The sequence below is a fragment of the Pleurodeles waltl genome, chromosome 3_2 (assembly GCF_031143425.1).
Source record: "Pleurodeles waltl isolate 20211129_DDA chromosome 3_2, aPleWal1.hap1.20221129, whole genome shotgun sequence".
NCBI lineage: Eukaryota > Metazoa > Chordata > Amphibia > Caudata > Salamandridae > Pleurodeles > Pleurodeles waltl.
The window spans coordinates 1,772,256-1,797,227 of NC_090441.1; the positions used below are offsets into that span (position 1 = coordinate 1,772,256).

Below are 24,972 nucleotides of genomic sequence, written 5' to 3' on the forward strand. Positions count from 1 at the left end.
TTTTGTATTCCTCTTCAAAAACAAATACAGATAATAGAAAATAATGTTGTATTATTAGCTGGAATAAAATACATTAATTTCTACTGCTTTTACATGTGGACTTGAAGGCTCACCAGACAGAGTGGCGAACGGACAAAACAGTTTTCAGAGGACCATATAAGAATTACATTTATAGGATTAAAAATTCTTGATGTGAATAAGTAAGAGAGAGGTTAAGCTCGGCTACAAAGCAGTTCAGGGCATTGGTAGTTGAATAATGTGGTCCACCCTGAGTCACCTCCTTGATAATGTTGCCTTGCGATCAGTGTCTTGCGGTCTTGTGTCATCATATTGCACATAATACAATATAAATATGAGTCCACACTCCCCAGGACCTTTTCTTGCTTCAGCAAAGTCTTATTGAAGCCTAGTGGGCTAACTCAATCTGAAGTGTTCTGAATTACCAGGTACCTTGGAGGGGCCCTTAGATGCTTTTAGCCCATGTAGTGATGGAGAGGGGGAGTGTGTACAGATCTAACATTCTGTTACAATAAATAGGCTCTTCTACCCAGTCTTTAACTTTTGGCATTGGTCCTTTTTACAAGCAGACATGCCAGTGCTCTGTATTTCTGCACCCCTTTGGAGATCGTTTTCATGTAACACAGTAAGTCCGTAAAAGGAGAACGAGCATTTACTGTTTGGGTCATGCTAAATATGGCTTAGAATACTTGGAATGAATATTGTGAAGTAGACGGGCCAAGCCAGGTCACTTGTAAATAGGCGGCACAGTAAGCATGCCATTGGGGGCACTCTGGGTCCACCTCCTGACTCAGTACCTATGGGGGTTATTACAACTTTGGAGGAGGTGTTAATCCGTCCCAAAAGTGACGGTAAAGTGACGGATATACCACCAGCCGTATTACGAGTCCATTATATCCTATGGAACTCGTAATACGGCTGGTGGTATATCCGTCGCATTTGGGACGGATTAACACCTCCTCCAAAGTTGTAATAACCCCCTAAGTGTAGCATGTCTATAATATAGTCAGTGAAGGAATTGAAAAAGTGTGAGATTCTGTGCCTTCTGTTGGATCATACCTTCTCTGCTTAGGTGCAGCAATAACAGCAATCATTGTGCGGTATTGCCTCTCTCGCGTGGGTCTCCAACCTAGCTCTGGCTCTGACAACAAGGTCAACCTGCATAGTTTTGTCCTGATGCACCTATGTTCTTGGCTAATAATAATAAGTTGTTTTACATTTATGGATTTAGCGGGCTCAAGGAGGAGGTTGAGACTTACTGCCCGGTAGAGTCATAGAGCTTAAAGTTAAAGTAGACACCCAAAGGGCAAGGATCCTCCCAAGCCCCCAAATTGATCAATTGCCATAAACTTGCAAGTCACGTAAAGATCTCTCAATTTTATGTTCAGTTGAACAAGCTGCTGCTGAGCCTTAACTTTCAGCGTAATCTTCAGCCAGTGATTGTGGCAAAGTTGGAGTCCAGGGGAGTATATGCCTCCTTGGCCCAAGATCCCAGCTAGTTTGTGGCAGGGATATACCTATGGACGCAACGTTCCTTAAATAGATGGATCTTCATTTGGACCTCTTCTGCAATTGCAGAGGGAGCAGATGGATTCACATAGCTAAGATGCTCTAGAGAAAATCAGGTCAGTGCATGTCTTTGCTTTGTTATATTTATATTTATCGCACTATATATATATATATATATATATATATATATATATATATATATATATATATATATATATATCCCAAAACACGTTTTCCCCATTCATTTTTCCATAGAGATTTTGAACAGCGATAGCGCTAAAACTACTGGACGGAATTACACCAGATCTGATTGGCTCATAACGCTTCAACAACATAAGCTGTTGAAGTATTGTCAGCCATCTTGGGACAAAGAAAAAAGTAAAAAACAAAAAAACATAAGCCTGACCCCTTATCTCTGGCGGTGGGGTTCACAAGGAACCCCCTCAGGGCTAAAAAGCATTTTTTTAAAAATTTTAACGGGCGGAGACGCAGTGGACCCGCGAATCCGCTCGTAAAATTAAAAAATGAAGCACAGGCTCCCATGCTTGGTTAGCCTAATGCCCCTGGGTGAGGCAAGCCCCAGGGGCTTTTAAAAAACCAGGTGGGGGGCTGGTGCTCCTGGTCCCCGCCCACTTGCCCGGGGATCACCACCTCTGCGTGGCGCATTTATTTTGGATGCAGGTGCCTGTGGTTCCCCCGCTGCCCTGGGGACTGTCACCTCCCCAGGGCTTTATGATAATATGCGGGAGGGGGTCTGCTGGCCCCTACCGCACCCTGGGACCACCACCCCCCTGGAGCAAATGTTTTAAAAAATAAAGGGGGTCCCTATTGCCTTGGGGACCACCACGACCCGGGGCTCATTTCTTGTTGGAGGGGGGCCACGCAGCCCCCCTCGAGGAGCCTTTGATAGGCCTGGGGGACGCCACCCCTCAGGACCAGCTCTTTGTTTGCTGTGGCTTGGCTACAATGCTGCAACCAAGCCACAGCAAACTCTTCTGGTTTTGACAGCAGAACCTTTAAAGCAGGTCCCGCTGTCAAAATCCGAAGTATCATCTCTGTCCTCCGCACGGGTGCAGGGGACAGAGATGAAATGCTTCAGGAAGCATGGAGCTGCTGTGTGAATGGCTGTATGGATGACTGAGTGGGTATGTAAAAAGCCTGTTCATGTGAGTGAGTTGGTGTGTGAATAGTTGTATAGTTGAGTGATTACGTGTGTAAATGACTGTAATAATGAGTCAGTGACTGTATGAGTGAGTGCGTGTTTTTTTTAAATTCTATTTCCTAACTATGAAGTCTGTGTAGCCTTTGTTTTTTTTCAATATATATATATATATATATATATATATATATATATATATATATATATATATGCATGCATATATAATTTAGGCCCACATTTTAAACATACAAAACCATCAAAAATCAGCTGTTTTAGTTGGAGTTCTTTCAAGTAACTACAACTTGTGCCTTAAGGTAGCTATAACTTGCGCCACCACCATGCACAGTTTTTTCTCAGAAAGTTTACTGCAAATATTAGATTGATGTTATCAGTGTTGTTAATAAAGATGTCGTGAGTTCTGTAATATGTGGGGTAATTAGCAGTGCATGGCGAGAGCGCAAGTTATCGTTACCTTAAGACATGAGTATAATTCGTACTATAACAGCTGAATTTCTACGGTTTTGTATGTTTAAAATGTGACCCTTACTAGAACGCCCTTGTAATCCATGTTTTTTTTTTCCAGGGAATGTCTAAGGTTTTTTTTTTTTTTACCATAAAGTAATTTTAATTACTATACATTAATCCAGCCACCGCTGTAAACAGCCCTCAGCTGTGGGCAGTGGATGTTGGCCACAGGTCCTGGCCTGTGGCCAGGCTCTGCACCAACCAACCCCCACTCCACACAAGGTCTTCAGCCGTGCACAGAAGGGATGCAAACACCTTCATCAAGGTTTACAGTTAACTTTTCAAGCTCAAAATGCAGAGAAAAAAGCACTTTCTTTGCCTTCACAGTCACAAGAATTTTGGATGATCAGTACTTTACAGAAGTGGAGCTTCTACTTGAGCACATGCTTTTCTCAAATGTGTAAATACTTACTGTTGAGGTTTTATTTCTGTGAAATCATCATCGTGCCAGAATGAATCCTGCCCTGCGTATTTATCCAAGAAGAGGCCAGCATTTTGTGCAGAGTGCCTACCCTACGTTGTGTGTATGTAACTTTTCTATTGTGATCGTTCCTCGAGCGTCATCATCCGATAACTTTACAGGGTTGAACCGCATAGAAAGCACACTTTGATGATGTTTTTACTCTATACTATTCTTTATAGAAGCAATTGCTTGTATTTTTCTTCTTGATGGAAGGGACCGTGAAAGGAGCCTCAAGGCCTCACCCGTGGTCCCACCAGCTCCCATCTCTTGTGGGAGCCGTAATTGCTCCTGCATGCAGGGAGCTGCTGCAAGTAGCAGCTCTCTGTGTATGAGAGCAATAATTTAAGAGATGAAAACTCTGCTTTCATCATGCAGGAGCCTTTTTAAAGCTCCTGCTTGCTGAAAATGGAGTGTTTGCATTTGCTTGGCGTGAGCTGTCTGGGGGTAGCAGTCCCCAGGGCCAGGGCCATACATGGGCCCAGGAGGGAGACCACATGCCCCCCCTCCTGCAGAGGGCTACCCCTCCCCCGTTCGAAATATCTCCAGGTGTCAAATTGGATCCAGAAAGTTTTCTAAGCAGTCCCCTTGTGCTCTGGTACTCTGTTTGGCAGTGTCCCCACCAGAAATGTTGCACGTGGTGACCTCTGTTCCTTTTTTTTGTGTGTCTTTGGTGCCTGGAGTTGGACCACAACTCCAGGGCCTGCCTAGATAGTAAGACCATGATTCCAAAGGCTATACAACAGTGGTCCACGAATGTTCTGGCTGCTCCACATGCAGCTCCACATGCTGCAGGACCCTCACCTGAGGGAAGTCCCAGGACCGCTCCTGGAGTCACTCGCGGCGGTTATTGTCACAATCCAGGAGTTCTTCAGATAAGCCTCATAGGACGAAGTCGAACTGTTTTTTGACTTCTCCTCAAGTGTGCAAGTCATCCGATGAGGTGTGGGAACAACACCCTAAATCTAGGCCCAGCTCCACGTCATCCCTGTGGAACCTCAGTCTGGGTTCGCTCCATGCTTCCCTGAGTCAGAGTGACACACACCCAAATCTGTGAGTTCTGTAATGCCATGCACCTCATTTGTGGGTCCCAGGGGGTTCAGAAGGGACTCAGACTAGATTTCCGCCACTGTGGGGAGGGTCAACCTCAGTGACAGTCAGACCCTTGGTATATGTTAGTAAATCCGAGTTGGCCCTGGTGTTGTCTTTGCAGCTTCATTCGGAGTTTGTTCTAGTTGCAGTGTTCCCGGCGCCAACCAGACCCAGACAGTCTAAACTGGAGGAAGAGCCATATTTTCCTGACAGGCCCTGTGAGGAACACAAATAGAGGGGATCTGAGGATCCCTTCAGTTATCCCTAGCCCCAAAGCTGACGATACCTGGTATGAGGAACTGGCTGATGCTGATGATGATGATGATGGTCTGGATACCTCCGCACACGCTGGTCTCCTGTCTCCTCCTACACTGGGCTACAAAGGAAGGGGCCTCCTTTACAATCTTGGTCCAGAGAGCAGCTGAGGTCTTGGACCTGACACTGCCCATTGTGGAAGTCAAAGCTAGCATTTTGACAGAAGTGCTGCAAGCCCAGGGTATCCTCCTCAGAAGCTCTAGTACTGGACTATAGCCCACGACAATTGGTCAGCTCCTGGGCATCCAGCCTTCTTTAACCAACACCCTACTCCTGAGTGCTTGGTATTTCACTCCTCTACATCCAAGTGTAACCATCGCGCATTCCCTACCACACCACCAAATAGGGAATCCAAGCGGCTCAAAACATTTGGCAAGTGAATGTTTTCTTCCACCAGCCTTGCACTGCATTCTGTGAACATTGCGTGCTTATTGGGCAAATATTCCTGTATAGGATTTGGTTGTGCAGGTGCTGTCTATGGTCTCGTAGGAGGCCGAGGCACATTTTCCCATGTTATTGCTGGTGGTAGAGATGCAGTAAAGTTCACTGTTCTCTGTGTATTGGATACCTCCGACTCACTGAGCAGAGCCATTGCTTCTACGTCTGGCAGAGGACAGCTGGCTTTTCTGGGGATATCCAACCATCCCTTATAGACATGCCCTTTGTTGTCAAAGAGGCAACTGGCAACAAAGTGGATTCAGTGCTTGAGCATTGTAAAAATAGCAGGGCTACCGCTAGGTCTTTGGGGCTTACAATTGCCCCACGACAACCACAGTCCACCTTCTACTCCTTCTATGTCTTCTCTGGTTCTGGTAGGGGCTGTCAGCTATATCCATTCATCCCTGGCCACAAGGCACCTCAGTCCTTTCATGGCTGTGGGCGTGGGACCCACAAAACCCGTGGGAACCAAGGCCAGAGGTCTACCCAATCTGCCCTCCACCCTTTCCATCAATAAAATCAGACAAATGGGTGCTTCAGATGATTCAATTGGATTATGCCCTTCCTTTCCAACAAATCCCATCACCAATGCCACCATCCCCTGATCAGCTGATGGAGGACCACTTTTCGCTCATGCAACAGGAAGTACAAGCTCTTCTCGCCAGTGGAGCCACTGAGAAGGTGCCAGCATCAGTAGTAGGTTGTGATTGCTATTCGCACTACTTTCTAGTGCCGAAAACGGATGGGGGCCACTGTCTAATTCTAGAGCTACACTCTCTAAACTACTTCTTGTAAAAGGAAAAGTTAAAAATGCTCACTTTGATCTGTCTTAGGTCCAGGCTGCCCTGGACCCCGGAGACTGGATGGTAGCGCTAGACTTGCAGGATGCATACTTCCATATTCCTTTCCTGCCGGCCCACAGACCTTACCTGCAGTTCCTGGTAGGTCAGGAGCATTTCCAATTTTCTGTGCTTCCCTTCAGCCTTACCAGCACCCCTCAGTGTTCAGAAAGGTGATGGTGGTGGTTGCTACACATCTGTGGAGGCTGGGGATTCCAGTCTTCCCCTACCTCTAGGACTGGCTGTTGAAGGTAGGCTCACACCAGGCAGTCGTCTCCCACCTCCATACTACTGTGGAACTACTGCATTCGCTGGTGTTCTCTATCAACAAACTAAGATCACATCTGACTCTTTTTATCAGAGCCATTCTGGACACAGTACAATTTTGCACTCATCTCCCAGAGCGGCGAGTCCAGAATATTCAGGTTATAATACTGATGTTTCAGCCTCTATCCTGGATTTCAGTGAGACTTCTACACCTTATGGTCTCCTGCATTCTACTGGTAAAACATGCCTGTTGACATATGCAGGTTCTCAGTACCAGTGGACTCCGATATCTGGACCAGGTCCGAGAGATTTTCCTGATGCAGAGGGAACTGCATAAAGATCTGCAGTGGTGGCTGACAAACGGAGATTGCGTCAACGCCAGATTCCTCTCCCTTTCCACCCAGAACTCACAGTGGTTACAGATGTGTCACATGAAGTCACCTTGTAGAGGTGGAGATCAGAGGACTCATCAAATTGTTGAAGTTGAGAGCGATACACCTGTCATCTATAGCCTTCCCTCCATCCATCAATGGGAGACTGGTTCAGGTGTCCACGGATTGCACCACTGTCATGTGGTGCTGCAAGAAGCACAATAAAGTGGGGTCCTGGACCCTGTGCCACAAGGCCCTAAGCCTCTGGACTTGGCTGGAACGTCAGATATCTTCCTAGTTTTTCAACATCTGGTGGGTTCTCTGAACACCAGAGTAGACAAACTGAGCTGTTCATGTCTAGCTGATTACATGGTGTCTCCATCTGGAAGTGGTGCAATTTCTCTTCAGAGATTGAGGAGAACTTTGGTCTGATCTATTCGTCACAGCTGAGAATGCACAATGTCAGCACTTTTGTGTGCTCGATTTTCTAAGGTAGCTGTCGCTCTGAGACACATTTTTGTCTCGAGTGGTGCTCAGGGCTCCAGTACACCTTTCCGCCGATACCACTCCTACCCAGAGTTCTCAAGTTGAAGAACGACGGAGCCCAGGCCATTCTTGTGGATCGGGGATGGAGAATATAGTAACCTAAACTCCTGAGCATGAGCAGTGGCAAAAAACAGTGGCAGCACATCACCCCCTGGAAGGCAGGAGGGGAGGGACAGGGGCATGAACTTAGACAACAAAGGGCAGGGAAGAGGTGGGTAGAGGCAGGCGGGAGGGGCAGTGACAGCACAAAGACCATGCTGGGCAGAGGGAAGGGAGCAGGACACAGACTTGGAGGGCAGGGACAGGAAGCTGGGGTGAGGGGCCGGGGGCATGGACTTGGACAACAGATGGCAAGGAGAGGGGCGGCAGGAGTAAGGACAATAAGCTAACCACAGCAGGAAGCAGGAGGGCCAGTAGCAGCACATCCGCCCTTAGAAATCACGAGGGAGGGGCAGGGGCATGCACTCGAACAACAGAGGGCAGGGATAAGGTGGATAGAGAAAGCAAGCTAAGCTTGGAGGGGAAGCGGTAGGGGCAGTAGCAGCACAAAAGACCATGCAGGGCAGAAGGGAGGGAGCAGGACAGGGACAACAAGCTGACCACTTAGGGCAGATCGGCATGGGCTGAGACAACAAGCTGTCCACACAGAGCTAGTGGGACGGGGCAGGTACAAGCAGGTGTTGAACCGAGAGGTGGAGCAGCAATTTGACAATGACAAGCAGGCTGACATGGGTAGAGTTAGCATAATGGAGCATGGATAGCAGGAGGGAGGTGCAGGAACAAGCATATGGAGAATGGAGGGCAGAGATAAGGGGTCAGGGAAGGGCCAGCAAGCTAACCACGGAGGGCAGGTTGGGATGGGCAGGGTCAGCATAATGAAGCATGAAGGGCAGGAGGGAGGTGCAGGAGCATGCATGTTGAGCATGGAGGGCAGAGGTTGGGGGGAGCAGTGTTAGCAAGCTATCCACAGAGGACAGGCCAGCTTGGGCAGGGACAGCTCAATGGACCACGGTTAACTGGTGAGAGGAGGCAGAGGCACACACTCAGAATGAAGGAGAGAAGTGCAAGGGCAGCAAGCTGACCACGGAGGGGTAGACAGGAGGGGCTGGGGCACGCAGACAGAGAACTGAGGGTTAGAATGTAGGGGCCATGGCAGAAATTTGACCATTGGGGCAGGAAGAAAGTGGGGGTAATGACATGTAGATGGAGGACGGAGGGCACCAAGGCAGGTAACAGAGGCAGTGGCAGCAAGCTGACCACGTAGGGTAGGCTATGGTGGGTTGGCCTGTGCCAAATCCTTGTCGCACATGGCTGAAGGCTGTGCATAGTTTTAATGTTTTCTGAATATGTTAAAAAAAAAAAAAAACAACCCTAGAAATTCATGAAAACAACTAAATAATGGTTACATGGACATTGTGGTCAGGTGTGGTAATACGATCTTCCCTTACATTAAAATACCCCAGAAATTAAAAGAAAATAAACAGTGGTTAGGTATGCAAAGAAGATCTTGGTTTACATTAAAAGAGATCAACTAGAAATTCAATAAAAAAACAAAGGTTACAATACAGATATCATAGGTATTCAAATGTGTTTAAAAACCTTAGCTTAAAGACAAAAAAAGCCCCTGAACTTTGCTAGTGAGCTAAGTGTAACTTAGAATTTTAAGTCAACTGATTCATATCTAAGCTGTTGTCACTGCTAAAGCCTGTTTGTAAAGCTAGCCTTCGCATATTCTTGGAATGAGCAGTCTTGCATACACCAATTCAACGCTTAAAATAATGTGCATCTTGAACCATTTGTGAGTCACCCAGCGATTACACATTCAACAGTTTGTAATGTCCCAAGATTTTAATTGCACATCTGGAAATAAATATCAGTACGTTACACATCTCCAGTTTATATCGAAACTGGTGATAACACTACATGACAGCTCTCTAATGTCAGCATGTGCACAAAACTCCACAGGTGAATATTTTTTTGTAAGCATGAACTTTAGTTTTTGTTTTCACATATTTTGGCAACAGGACTCTAATTTAAGCCACAATGTATTTGTAACACACGTCTGCAACTCTCACTAGTAGTGCTCAGTCTCTACATTGTTTATTATAGTTAAACTGTGCACCATATACATGTTACCATATTCAATCAGACTTGGCTTCACGACTACACTATTTATATTTCATAGATGCACACATGTACATTCAGTCACTTGTATGTACATGTATGCATACATGTACATACAGTCAAAGAATGTTTGTGGGGCCTATACTACTTACTTTATTTTCTAAATGATCAAGTGGTTTATGGAGTAATTTGAGGAGCAGTAGCTTGGATGATGCCATCAGTGATTTCATTTGAGATGTCATCAATGTTGTCATTTAACATGTCATGAGTAATATGTGAGGTCATATGTGAGGCAGAGCATGGCAGGGGCATAAGGTATAGTTAGCTCACAGTACAATAACTAGTGATTTTCAGCGTTATTTTAGTTTTTTAAAGCATTAGTTTTGAACTTATTGCAACTAATCAATATAACATTAGTTTGCCTTTTGTTTTTGAAGTGGGTAATCATTCAAACATTCCTTTAAAAAAATACTCACCCCTTAACCTTAAAATCACCCTTCTCTCCATTTACCTTTACCCACCCCTTAACCCTAAAATCACCCTTTCCTCCATTTATCTGTAACCCAGACCCTCCCCCCCACACCACCCCTGCGGTGTGAATGTCATGTGGGGTAAAAATGAATGGATAAATGATGCATACTGTAGGAATTTGGGTTACTGGTTGAGGGGGTAATACCCTACAGAATCAATGTGTAAGGTGTTTGTGCATCACTTACCACAGTAATAAAGTGAAAGCACAACACAGGAAAACACCACACCAGTTTAGAAACACAGAGTAAAATGTAATATTTTGCTTGAGATTAAAAGGATAAAAATCAAATTAGTAGAATCAATGATATGTAATTTCCAAGGTTTTAGTTAAATTAGTACCTAGAAGTACAAAACACCAACTGGAGTTATCTGGTCGTGCCAAGCTGGGACAAAGTTGCAACTTCAGGCCAACCATGATGGAGTTCGAGCTGGATACAATGACCAAGTTAGGACCGTTGAAAAAAGTAACTTAAATCCTGATTTGGAGAGCATTGCGAGATCCTGCATCAAGGATGCATTGCACAGTGGCGGTTCCGTGGAAACTATAGGGCTGCGTTGGCGAGTCCTGCATTGTTGTCAGTGATGATGTTGAGAAAGACCTTGTGATGTGAAGTCCTGTGTTGGGGATGCGTTGCGTAATGGCTTTTCTGAGAAAGCTGCAGGGTTGCAATGTGAAGTCCTGTATCATGGGGGATTCCGTCAACAAGGGGCTTGCCCTTCAAAGTCCTGCGTCAAAGATGCCTTGCGCAGCAGTGGTTCAGAGGAAGCTGCATTTCTGCAATATGAGGTCCTGTGTCTGGGATGCGTTGCGCACTAGCGGTTGTGAAGCAGTTTAAAAGGAGATCTGTCATCCTGCATCAGTTAGCTCACAGGACCATAGCTGGGCTGGTAGAGCACCTTCAGGCCCGCTTCCAATGGTCCAGTACTGAGGTGGCACCATTTAGGAGATAGGACTCACTGCAGATAGAGTCCAGGCGCTGGGATCTAGGTGGTAGAGCTTTTTCAGTCATTATTTATATCTGGTACCTACTTTGAAGTAGGAAAAGCTTCTGGTGGTTTCCATCCCCGAAGGTGCTTGAAATTTCTTGCCTCCCTGGCCTGATCCGAGCTTGTCAAGGAGCACAAAAGACTAGTGTCAAACCCTTTGTAAGTGTGCTCAGACAGAGCCTTTGTTATGTTCAAGTGTAGTAGGTGACTGCTCCTCCCCCTCATCAAGACAGAGATGGCCCATACTGCCAACACCTATTATCCTTTTCCTCACTGCCTGAAAGTAATACATAAAGACCAACTGTCAGCTACACCAAGTCATGTGACCAAGGAGTGGAGTAGAAGGAGTAGAGTATTGTAGAGGATAGTAGAGTTCAGTGGCAGAGAGTGTTGTAGATGCAAGTGGAATGAGGTGGAATAGGGTGGAGTGGCATGGAGTGGAGTGAGGTAGTGGGGTGGTTTGAATTATAGTAGAGTAGGTGGATTGGATTTGGGTAGAGTGGGGTGGATTGAGTGGAGCAGGGTTGATTGGGGTGGATTAAAATGGGGTGAGGTGGATGGGATTGGGGTGTATTAGAGTGGGATGGATTTAAATGGATTGGGGTGGGTGTTTCGGATTGGAGTGATAGGGCAGGGTGAGGTGGATTGAATTAGACTGGAGTGGGGTGGATTAGAGTGGGGTGAATTGAATTGAATTGAATTGGATTGGATTGGAGTGGGGTGGATTGGATCAGAGTGACCTAGATTGGATCAGAGTGGGGTGGGATGGGATGGATTGGAACGGGCTAAATGGATTGATGCTTGGCGGGCTGGATGAATTTGGGTGGGGTGCACTCAACAGGGGTCAGGTGGAGTGGATTGAGATAGGGTGGGTGATGGATTGGAATAGTGTGTGGTGGATTGAATTGGAGTGGGGTGGGGTGGATTGAAATGTGGTGTAGTGGATTGGATTAGGGTGTGGTGGGCTGCATTGGATTGGATTGGGGTGGATTGGATTGGATTAGGTTGGGGGGGTGTTGGATTGGATTGGAACTAGGTGGGTTGCATTGAGTGTGGGGCTTGGAGTGCTCTGGAGTGGATGGATTGGATTTGGAGTGGGGCAGATTGGAGTGTGGCAGATTGAAATGGATTGGAGTGGGCCATGTTGTTTTAAATTAAAGTAGGGAGGATTGTAGTGGAGCAGCTTGTTTTGGTTTACAGTGGCAGAGACTGGAGTGGACAGGATTGGAGTGGGGCAGATTATTTTGGATTGGAGTGGGGCAGATTGGAGTGAGGTGGATTCGAGTAGGGCATTGTTTTGGATTGAAGTGGGAGAAATGGGGGTGGGTCGGATTGGAGTAGGGCAGATTGTTTTGGATTAAAGTGCAACAAATTGGGGTGAGGTGGACTGGGGTGGGGCAGATTGTTTTGGATTGGAATGGGGCAGATTGTTTTGAATAGGGTGAGTTTGGAGTGGGGCAAATTGTTTTGAATTGGAGTGGGCGGATTGTTTTGGATGGGAGTGGGGTGGATTGTTTTGGATCGCAGTGGGGCAGATGGGAGAAGGGTGGATTTGAGTGGGACAGATTGTTCTGGATTGGAGTGGGGCAGATTGTTTTGGATCAGAGTGAGGCAGATTGAAGTGAGGTGGACTGGAGTGGGGCAGATTGTTTTGGTTTTGAGTGGGGCAGATTGTTTTGGTTTTGAGTGGGGCAGATTGTTTTGGTTTTGAGTGGGGCAGATTGTTTTGGTTTTGAGTGGGGCAGATTGTTTTGGATTGGAGTGGAGCAGATTGTTTTGGATTAAAGTGCAGCAGATTGCAGTGGAGCAGATTACTTTGGATTAGAGTGGGGTAGATTGGAGTGGCGCATATTGTTTTGGATGGGGTAGGACAGATTGGAGTGTGGCAGACTTTTGGATCCGAGTGGGGCAGATTGTTTTTGTTTAGAGTGGGATGGGTTGGAGTAGGGCAGGTTAGATTGGGATGGGTTGAGAGTATTGGAGTGGGGTTGGTTGGAGTGGATTGGATTGGAGTGGGTTGTGTTGGTGTTGGGTAAAGTGGGGTGTATTGGGTTGGATTGTAGTGGGGTTGATTGGGGTGTTCTGCATGATTAAGAATAAAGAAACAATATCACTTTGCAATATTTCAAACAAGTTGATTGCTATCTTTTGAGAAGAGCACCCACTAGTAAAAACAAAAGAAAACATGTGGAAAGTGAGAAAAGATGACTTGGCAAAATAAATGAAAATTAGCTTCAAAAACTATAACTTTGCAATTTTTGTTTGTCCTGCTGGGCACATTTTTGCCACTCACAAGCCTTCTGTTAGCAGAGCACGAGAAGTTAAAAAGAACAAAATAGTACCTCAGTCACGTCAAAGTTGAATCAATCAGTGCTTGGTCCCTACTCCACACAGAGGAATGGAAATAATGCCAGGCCTGCCTTGACAAATTACGAGGCTGTAAAGAAGAGTGCCATACAAACCAACAAATGGTGACCGATAGGCAGGCTCCAAGCCATTTACTGGACACAACAGAGTCGTGCAAGCGAGACGCATGCGCTCACAGACTCAACCCTAAAAAAGGAAGCTTTAAACCGGGCAAAAAGATTATTTTGCCAAGTCAAAATGGCAGTTTTAAAAAACTGCACACACAGGCTGCAATGGTAGGCCTGAGACATGCTTAAAAGGCCACTTAAGTGGGTGACAGTCAGTGCTGCAGGATCCCCTAGAAGCTTTTACTTTACAGGCATTAGGTACAAATAGTACCATTTTACCAGGGACTTGCAAGTAAATTAAATAAGCCATTTAGGTGTAAGCCAATGTTACCTTGTTTGAGGGAGAGTGCACAAGCACTTTAGCACTGTTAGCAGTGGTAAAGTGTTTAGAGTCCAAAAGGCCAACTAAAGCGGGTTCAGAAAACAGGAGGGTTAATACAAAACATTGGGGGATGACCCTGCAGAAAGGGCCAAGTCCATCATATACTGTTCCTTGATGTACACCTTGTCTGTTGTCTAGACTTTTCCTTTTTACATTTCTTTGTCTCGAGCCTGGTGGTATTGTTTTCGTGGATGATGTGTGTGCCACCAGAGATAATAAGCTTGCTCACCAGGTACAATTAGGTTTTTATTTACAACCTTGAATGTGATATAGCAAACCTTTAAGATTCTGTGGTCATGCTGTGGCACCCAGTGATGTTTTGTGACCACTAGAGAGATCTTGTCATATCGGGCGTAGCAGAGACTGTGCTGTTTTTATTGTCATGTATGTCTTCAGGTTGAAGTAAATGTTGGTGGAAAAGCCATTGTTCTCGACACTAGCCCTCAGGTTAAAAGTTAACTGCAGAAAGACATTTTTGCACTTGCACTTGTTTTCTGTCATTAGTGAGCAACTCTGGCTTTACTTTTGGTGTACCTTCGACATCTATGCGTTTTTGGAGTTGTGATCCAGGTAGGCCACTGTATTATGATCATATTATAGGACATGTCATTCTCTGATGAGAGTACATTGAAGAGGTCTATTTAGAAGTTGAAGATCACTGGTTCAAAGCTTAACCTTGGAGAGCCCTCTGGTCACAGGGATGTATTCAGATATTTTGGAGCTCATCTAGACTAACGAAAATGTGCTGCTTAGATAGAAAACAAACCATTGTCGGACATTGCTATCAAACTTCTTATTCTTATGGAGGTGGCATTGAGAGGGTCTGTGGTAGGCACTCTCAAACCCAGCTAGGAGGTCAAAAAAGACGGCAGTTTATGCTATGGTGGTTTGAGATCTGGAGGATGTTGTCAACTGTCTGTAAGGTTGCTTTCTCTTTGCTCTGTTGTGGCAAGCACTTAGCCATTTTGCAAAGTGTTATTAACTCTTGGGATGTTTTGAGAGGTTTTGGAAATACCTATTACACTGTAAAATCCTTGTGAAAACTCAATAACATGCTGTTTTAGCTTTACAAGTGTCTGCTTCTCCTAGTAGGGATAACAAAAAAACAGTGCTGCTGTGTTTATCCCTATCCCCTTCACCCTCCAGGTGAAACGTGTAAGCCTGCATGCATATTTGTTAGTCTCATGGAAAATATACATGATTTGGATTTGTAGTGGGAATCGTCTTCCACCATCCCCTGGTACCTAAAACTGAAATTCTTGAGACTCACACCTCTCAAGTGAGCTGTGACCTAAGTGTCTGTCCCAGCATATGAGTGATATGAATAATTTTACTGTCTGTATTCTGTTGCAGTCAGCAAGTAACAAATCAATTGGATGATCTCTAATTTGTTTGAGGTGCATTCAGTGTTTCTACTGGGGATAATTGACTTGTGCACTTGTATTTCAGCTAGACAAATAATGTTATTGGTTACTTGCTATTGGCAAAATGTTGCCTACGACCTTTGGCTTCTTACTACTATATTAAAAAAAGTGTCTTTATATGCAGTTCCAGCCTATATCATTTTTGTATGCTCTGTGTGTATAGTGCAAATCTAGCTAAAAGGCAGCTGGGTGCTGTCCTGGACCATAGTTTCATGGGTGGGGTAGGACTCTCCCCTCTGTCATGTTCCTTGCAGAGGTTCAGCTTGCTCGCAAGGATAGCTCACTACATCTCTTGAAAATTGTTTGTAACCCCTCAGATTTCATCGAAATGGCATTAGTGATTCTGATTAATTTCAGATATCCTCGAAGTTGTTCTAAATCCACTAAAGTCTCTGTATCTTTTGTACTTGCTCCTTCTTCTTTATGGCAAATGTCAGAGCCTCTACCGCAGCTTCTCTTCTCCGTCTCCTAAGGTTATTCGCTATTCATTTCGTATAAGGAAATGTCTCTTTTTTTCTGTGATCACCCCAAAGCTTTGGTCCGGTGCTTTTGATTTTCCAACTCTAGCAGGTTTCAGTGCTACTTCAAAGAGGCCCCAGTTCCATTGCTCTGATTCTTAAAATGTATATGTCTGATTATTTCACTTAGAATTGGCATAAGGTTACTCACTTTCAGTATCAGGGGTACCCACGGCCTGTGAGCTAAAGTGTCTCTCATGCACTGAAGTAGTTATTGTGTCACCACGATTGGGTGACAATGCAAAGTATGACTCCCAGCCCACCACCGCTGGCTAGCAGAGCAGTTTTTCATCCGCTAACTCAACTTTGCCATTTAAAGTAATGTAAAAGCCTAAACCTTCTTTTTAAATATTTATAAGCCACACCTAAGACAGGCTTACTGAGCCCTAGAGGTAGGGTGTATTATAATAACAAGTTGGGCATGTGGCTCTTAACTTTACATGTCCAGACAGTAAAATCCCTCCATTGTCGTTTTTACTGCGGAAAGGCTAATAGTTCCACTGGAGAGTAAAGTGTTACATGTTGATCACTCAGCAGTGCTAACTTCTGAATAGGACTACTAAATATGATACTTCAAGGTATCAAAAGAATCGTTTCATCAAACCTGACTTGTTGCTAAAGTCAAATTTAATGTAACTTTCGCACAAATGGCAGCTTAAGTAAGTTACCACTTTGTTGCCCAAAGTTTTCCAGTGAACGTGTACGGTTGCTAGCCCCGAGACAGTCTTCTACCCTGCTGTATGAAGTGTGAATGATTCTTAGGAAGAAACACAAAGAGCCTGCCATTGAAAGAGGTGTGACCTCTCCCTGGCAGGAAGGCCAAACACAGGGTGAGCCCAAAAGGTGAGCATCGAAAGGGAAGTTGTCTTTGAAGTGCAAACGGTTGACACACACTTGACACACACACGACAAGGGCTGCTTTTTTATTTTTGCAGACAGATTAGCATCTTGGACAGAGAGGGTGAAGCCGCTGCCAAACACCGGTCTGTGGCTGATCACCTGAGAGACAGAGTCCCAACCCTCAAATGTTGCACTTGAGTCTACTGCACCCGGGAGACTCATCAGTGTGCAGGTTGGCTGTCCAGCAAGGAAGCTATTGCCATGAAAAAGGATCTGCTTGTTGAACTATAACTGGAACCTGGTGGCAGCTGGTTTTAGACTGGACTTCGAGGAACATCGACCCCTGTGCCTAAAGTCCCCCCCCCACTGTGTTCATGGACCAAGGGGTGGTCCCAGGAACCCCACGCTTCACTTCTCCCTCACTCCATCCGTCACTGGCTCAACATCAGTATCCTTAATCATCTTCAGCATCCTGTTTACATTGCTTCATGACCACTCCATTGAAGTCTGTGTTGGTTTGCCTATAGAGACTGGAACTGGACTGGAAACTGCTTTGACTGCAAGGTAACTGTCCAGCTGGATCTCTATGATCCTTGTGACATGCTCTGTTCCGGAGTTGATCGCCCAAAGTCAGCCAGAGTAGCAGTTTACAACTTCATAAAAGTTTTACGAAGTTTACCACAGTCCATTACAATGATTTATTGAGCTAAGTGAAAAAGCTTTTTATTTATTGTTCCTTTGAAAATTCATATCTCTAGAACCCTCTGGTGGAGTTTTGTCAGTGAAGTGCCTATTTGATAACACAATTTTATTTGTGTTTTTGTTTTCAAACAAAACATAGAAGACAAACCGTTCCAAGTGCATCACATAGACAATATTACACTGCATACAGTAACAGCAGGGCGTAACAGGAGGGGCACCTTCAACCCACGGTGAGTCCAAGTCCAAAGTACATCCACCACTTCCCCCAGATCTTGCTGTGTTTCTGCATACATCCTCGTGCCTGGTAAACTGGCAGTTCCATCATGGCACACCAGTCCACCCCCCTTCAGCCAATCGGCCATAGCGGGAGCTTGACACAACCTCCACTTACAAGCGATATCTCTTTGTGCAACAAGGGTAGCTACTCCCATCAAGGTACGCTTAGCACTGGCTACTGAACTCCCCAGTACTTCCAGAGTGAGGTGTCTTTTTATATATAAAATTACAAGCTATTTTTATAAATAGGTGTCAGGTTTTTACTGAGTCTTGATTCTTTCTTATTCAGCTGTTTTGGGGTGTCTTAATGCTTTACACTTGTTCCTTTGATAAAGTCACGGTTACCTAGGGTTGAGCTAAGGTCCTTCAAATGAATCTGAGTAAACCCAGTACAAGTAGTGGGTTTGTTACATAGTGAGGTCACCCAAACACACCATATAATAACCTGTTTTCCTCACAATTTTCTATCCTGCGCTCACCTGAAAATAATATAATCTCAAGTCTATGCTAGCCAGAATAATAGGAGGTTATAAACTTTCCCACTTTGGTACTATTCAGACCTCTGCGTAGAGTAAATAACTAATGATGCCATGTGCCTAAACTGTAACCCCCTTGTAGAGCGTGAACATGCAGTGCAATGCACTCTACTCTGCTATAGCTGACCCTGAAACAGTGTCCAAATTACAAATGAGACCTTATTGTCTCATTTGCTGCCACCGTATTTGCACCCCGGTGTATCGAATTAAGGTGCTTGTTTGACACATACTATACATGTACTTCACCCATTTAGTTTTCATCCTTAACTTATTATGGATGGGTTGCACCCTCAATCAATCTCCAAAATACCAGTCTCTCGCTTTGTCTTGTTGCTTTGAATTGTTGACTCTACTGAATCAGCTACTGCCCAGATGCCTCTGCACTTGCACCAGCCCTTTCCAGCCTCCAGGTACCAGGACTTTGGTTTGTTGCCATCTGTACTCAGCAAAAGATACTTGCATACTAGTACGGTGCTTGACTGTTTATATACTCTGTTGTCCAGTTAAAGGGCCTAGAGGTTGGAGTAATAGATTCAAGTCTTACTGTACAATGGTTTCTTCTTTCTATCTACCACTTCCCTATGCACTTTGCTTTGGAAACGAATGACAAATGAGCCTAAAGTTACCACAGATGATAACATCAAATGCTTACCTAATTAATTGTTGTGATTCCTTACACCAGTTATGAAATTCTTGTGCCTTCATTTCATTTAATTGTTAGCTTTTTAATTCAAAGATTAAAAGTAACCTTCTTGTATTATGAGATTCTTAGTACTGCTTTATGAATGTGAAAGGCATTGGCTGTGCAAAGAGTGACAAGTGAAACATTCAAATGTTGTAAGGTGTGGCTTGGGCACTACTGTATGAGAACTACTGTATATGAAAACGTTAATTTACTTTTTCACAAAAAATATATATTTTTTTTAACTGTTTATTTATGACAAAAAATATATGTATTAACAATAACTGCAGTGCATACTAACTGGGAATTTCTGTTTTTTTTCTTCTAGGAATTACAAATGGATTTATCTGACATCGTAGATAACATTTTAAGTACTCATGACACCACCAAGGTAAACTTTTTCCTAAATGTTCTATTTCGCTACAGATTTTGATTTCAACAAATGATTGCATACGTTTTAAGGATCCAGAGTGTTGACTCTTTGGGAGTAAACAAAAATCATTTCAGCTGTAAACTTCATTCCATCCAACTGAGAAGATTAAAACGGATCAATTTCACATACAAACGTGGTTGTTATAAAAAAGAAATTTAAATCATGCTTTTGCAATCAAACATGATTTGTAGCATATTGTATCAAGATGAGGTGTATACTTCAAGACATTCTTTTGTCCATTCTTATTTTTTTTAAACTAATTATTGGAGCGATCCATTTTTCGCAGAAGACCTCTAGTTTTTACCAGTCAAGATAGATTTTGCCAATAAGTCAAGTTGATCAGATGGCTTTGTTCAGAGGCTGGTCTGAATTCACTTTTCACTCTGAATATATTGACTCCCATTACTCCATATTTTAATTTCAAGTTTATCACCTGTTTAATAAATCGATGCAGCCAATACAATTAAAATTTAACTAAAACATAACCCATATATGCACAATAACAATACTGTCATAGTTCAAGCAACAAAACATCCTTCTTAGGAAAACATGTTAGCCATAGAATGCTAGTCCATCAAAGCAGATGTTCCTCCTAATATTTGCAGCGCAGTAGTCAAAAAACGAACTAATGTGAGATGTTCATGGCGAGAACATAGGTTAGACAAGATTTAATATATCACATGGGATGTTTGATCAATAGTTGTACTTAGCGGCAGGAAATATTCATGTCAGAAACCCTTTATATGACGCTGGGTCTCTGTCCCAGTGCCACAGAGCCGACAAATGCTGCTAGCCTTATTTTTACCTGTTGAATCCACCACATTTGAGGAACATAAGGAAAAAAAACCACAACACTGTTTAATTTTTTATATAGTGCTAAACCCCCAGGAGTATAGCATAACAAACTGTGACACAAAGGTCTTACATTGAACATTGACATAAGGTTTTAATTCAACTAGGGAGCAGTGTAAATGAGAAGAATCACTGGTGATGACCAGGAGGAGAAATGGGGGATTAGAAGGGAGGGAAGGGGGGAAACAGAAGAGGTGAAGTGGTTTATTGGTTGAATGATGGGTGGGGAAGCTAAAGAAGAGGCATGTAACAGTGAGCCAGGAATCGAAACAGGAGAAAAGGAGGGAGGTGGGAGGTAGGAGGCAGGGAATGGAGTCACAGGCCAGAAATGTGGATAAGGGGCATGAAGAACTAATGGGGAGGTCGGGAATCTGTGGGAAGTGGGAGAGGACAAAATGTAATGGGAAAGGTGAGAGCAGGGGAAAACCTAGAGGACCGAGGGGAAGAGGGCAGGGGGATGGGGCAGGGTGATAGAGAGGGGACAAGGATGCAGAGAAGTGGAGAGAGACAATAAAGGGTGAACATCAAGAGGAGGATGGGATAAGTGTACAAACAGGGACAGAGCAACTCACATGATTAAAGATAACCTGTTAAAGTTGACGTTGAGCAAGTAAACATATGTAGTCAAATATATTAGGCCTTTTGAGTTGGGTACAAGCTGAATAAGTGCATCTGTAGATGTTTTGCAGAAGGACTGCAGAGTGGGTTTGGTCCTGAGGTCCGCAGAAAGAGAGTTCCATAACAGAGTTGAAGCTCCTGAAAATGATTGTTGCTGTGTGTGAGGTTTTGACCTATGGGACTCCAGAAGAAGGTTGCTTTTGCTTCTGGGGGGGCCTCATACTACCTGAAAGTTTGAGAAGTTTGGCTAGAGAGTTGGTGTGGACATTATCAAGGCAAAGTGACTTGATGAGGATTGCCATGTGATCTAATTTCTTAGATTAAGGTAGACGTCCGGCTGTAGGATATAGGACAGTAGCAAGAGGGAGGCCTGGGAAACACTCACAAGGACAGTCCAGTCATTATAGTGTTAAGGCATAAACAGCTGTTTCTTTGAAGAGGTGACAGGAACAGCTTGACTTTTTCAGGGCCCATAGGTAATGGTTTTTCGATTTAGAGATTTTGGTGGTCATTTTGACATTGGCGGTAAAAACCACCTACCACCGTGGTGACGGCTGCCAAAGTACCATCACCATGGCTACCATCCATCTGCCATATTATGATCACTGCCGGAATTCCACCACAAGAATGGAGGAAATCCGGCAGTGATCATACTGGTGGACGGTGGTAACATGGCGCTGCTACCACCAGCAGTACCACGCCAGTAGAACACCGCCAGCCGTATTTCGACCAGATGACCTCCTTGCCAGACAAGGTAAGTCGGGCATCCGACTGGGGAGGAGGGTATGAGGGTGGGGGTGTTGTGTGTGTCTGAGTGTGTGAGTTCATATGTGAATGCGTTTGCGTGAGTGAATGCGTGTAAGAATGGTGAAGTGAGTGCGTGTCTGCATGTCAGTGTGATTGTGTAAGAATGTGTCTCAGTGTGTCTGTAAGTAAGTATGCATGCATGAATGTGTGTATGAATGTGTGTATGGCAGTGTTAGTGAATGGGTGTATGCGTGGTGCGTGTGAGTGTCTGTGTGCGTATTTTTCAGGGAGGGTGGTGTGGGGTAAGGGGCGCTGTGACTGGTGGGGGTGCCCCAAGGAAATAAAGTGTGTTGCATCCCCTTCAGAGAACAGATAGGCAGTGGTGCAAGAAACTTGAGGGGCCCCCCAGCAAAGTACATGGAGGGGGGTGAAGCCCAGGGACTGAGTCAGGAGCTCTCAGGCTAGGGGTCTGCCACCTGTGTACAGTGTAGTGTGATGAGGGGACCCCCTGGAGCTCGGGGACCACCAGCACTGTGGCGGCTAATGTTACAACACTGCGGATAGGTGTTTCTCACTCCTGTCTATGACGAGTTAGACTTATTCAGATTCAGAGCAATATGAGTCCAACAACCCTGTTAAGGAAACTCTTATCTGCAGGTGATATATATGTGTGTGTGTGTGTGTGTGTGTGTGTGTGTGTGTGTATATGTAGTCCCAAAGTTATAGTTAGACGAGGAGTGGGAAGAGGCCCTCCAGAGCCCACGAGAAATAGCAATCCATATAAGATGTAGATTAGTGCAGCTGAGAATCCTGCATAGATCTGGTAATCCAGGGTGTTGTTCCAGAGGATGGGTAGAAGGGGCCTCCACAATTTGTTTTTGGGCTGTGGTCTAGACTTTATCTTTTTTCATGCACTCTGGGAATGCCCAGCGACACAAAAATACTGGGAAGAAGTGGCACGGATAATGTCTCAGGTGTTAGCTCAGACATTCCCTTTGGACCCAAAATGGCTCCTATTATCTATCACGGGAGAAGCCACCTGGCAGAAGTGTCAGAAGGTCTGGTTGTTGGCTGCTGTTGGAGTAGGAAAATGAAACATTGCAAGGGCATGGGTGCAGCCGTTCCCCAAGAGTGAAGGACTATAAATCAGATCTGTATTGGTGCCAAAGTATGAGAGCAGAGGCTACGCGAAGAAGTGGGAAAAGTATGGGAATACTGACAAACATATTGAGGATACTGAGCAAAAGGGGTGAGGTTAGGGAGGGAGGACGGGAAGGTACAATACCTATGTACAATTGTTTTGGCTCAATTATTAATGTTGGAGTTACCTAGTGTTCAAATGCAATGCTTATGAAAGGGTTTTAACCCTGCAATGTCTGTGTTGGTATCATATACAAATGATGACTGCAGTTTTATTATGATATCCATGTATGCTGTCTGAGATTTAATAAAAAGAGTTTAAAAAAAAAAAAAATAACATCACTGCAACATTTGCAGTGTAATTATTTCTGAGAAAACTGTGGGTGGCGGGGGCGTATGCTATAGTTACCTTACAGCGCAAGTTATAGTTACTTGCGATGTTTTTGTTTGTTTAGAACAGTATGTTTTAACTGACATTTTCACCTAACTATAAGGTCCCTTTAACCTTTGTTTTTCAGTGAAAAAATTACTGCTAATGTTACATTGATATTATTAATGATGTTATCAAAGATGTCATGAGTGATGTAATATATGGGGTAATTAGCAGTGCATGGCGAGGGCACGAGTTATAGTTACCTTAGGGCACAAGTTATAGTTACTTCAGGTAACCATAACTATAACTGCTGAATTTGTATGGTATTGTGCGGGTAAATTCAAATCCTAACTATAATGTCCCTGTAACCTTTGTTTTTTTCAGTGAATTTCTATGGTTTTTTAACGTAAAATAATTTTAATTACTATACGTTAATCCAATCACCCCCATGCACAGCCTTTGGCCGTGTGCAGCAGGGGTTGGCCTCAGGGCCTGACCTGCGGCCTACCCCCATAACCACTCAACCCCGTGCACGGCTGGGGGTGGGCCGCAGGGCCTGTCTCTCTGGGTGTGAGAATAGGTGTGAGAGGGTGTCTCTGGGTGTGAGAGTGGGTGTGAGTGTCTGGGTGTGAGAGTAGGTGTGAGAGGGTCTCTGTGAGTGGGTGTGTGAGCGTCTGTGTGGGTCTGTGAGCGGGTGTGTGAGGGTCTGTGGGTCTGTGAATGGGGGTGTGAGTGTCTGTGTGGGTCTGTGAGCGGGTACATGACTGTCTGACTGGGTCTCTGAGTAGGTGCGTGAGGGTCTGAGTGGGTCTGTGAGTGGGTCCGTGAGTGTCTGAATGGGTTCGAAAGTGGGTGTGTGTCTCTGAGTGGGTCTGTGAGTGGGTGCATAAATGTCTGATTGGGTGTGAGACTCTGAGTATATCTATGAGTGAATGAATTAGTGTAGGAATGAGTCTGTGAATGTTTTTTTTTATTATAAAGAAATTCGACGTTATTCGAGAATCTGTTGAAACGTTACACGGTGGGGCCGCGCTGAGTATCGCTATGTATACTCGAATATTACTTATGTTGGAAAAAAAAGTCATTTTAAACTCATAATTTGACTCTCAAACACCTCCGGGGTCAGGGCACCTCCACCCTTTTACCACTTTTTATTTTATTTTTCAGCCCCTGGGACCGTGTCCCGTTACCTAAAATGGCAGCTGCATCTTTCTGCTCAGGTTGCAGCCAGCCATCCCAGCATTCCTGGTGGCGCCTGTATTCACAAATACACCACAGTTATCGCAAATTCATCACAAATGATCCGCGGCCACAGATATGCAAATGTATTTTCCTATCAATATCTCAAACTACTGAACAGCTTTACACCAAATAACAAAAAGCACACTCTGCGGAACAAAATGTAGGTTTCTGCCAAATTTGGTGTAATTCTGTCCAGTGGTTCAGGCTGTAGCCGTGTTCAAAGCTCCTAAGGGATTTAACATGGTTCTTGGACTTCTCTGCACTCCACAATTGGCATACTGGTGTGCCTTTAAAAGTCCCTAGTATATGTTACTTAGGTACCCAGGGCATTGGGACACCAGGGGTCCCCTGTGGGCTGCAGCATCTGTGTCCACAGGCCTGGCATTGTAGCCTGCGTGAAAAGGTGCATGCACCCTTTCACCACAGGTCACTACACCAGGTAACTGTAAGTCACCCCTATGGTAGGCCCTGCCAGCCCAAAGGGCTGGGTACAGGTCCCTGTGTGTGAGGGCACCCCTGCATGGGCAGAGGTGCCCCTATGAACTCCAGTTC

At 44.7% G+C, this 24,972-nt stretch overlaps 1 protein-coding gene across 2 annotated transcripts in view; it reads left to right on the plus strand.

Annotated features, from left to right (window-relative positions):
• USP32 (ubiquitin specific peptidase 32) overlaps nt 1-24,972 on the plus strand; it is a 941,828-nt gene that overhangs the window by 448,110 nt on the left and 468,746 nt on the right. For both annotated transcript variants that reach the window (XM_069226537.1, XM_069226538.1), the window contains exon 9: nt 19,344-19,406. In XM_069226537.1, the coding sequence (XP_069082638.1) occupies nt 19,344-19,406 (63 nt within the window). The remainder of the gene's footprint in view (nt 1-19,343; nt 19,407-24,972) is intronic.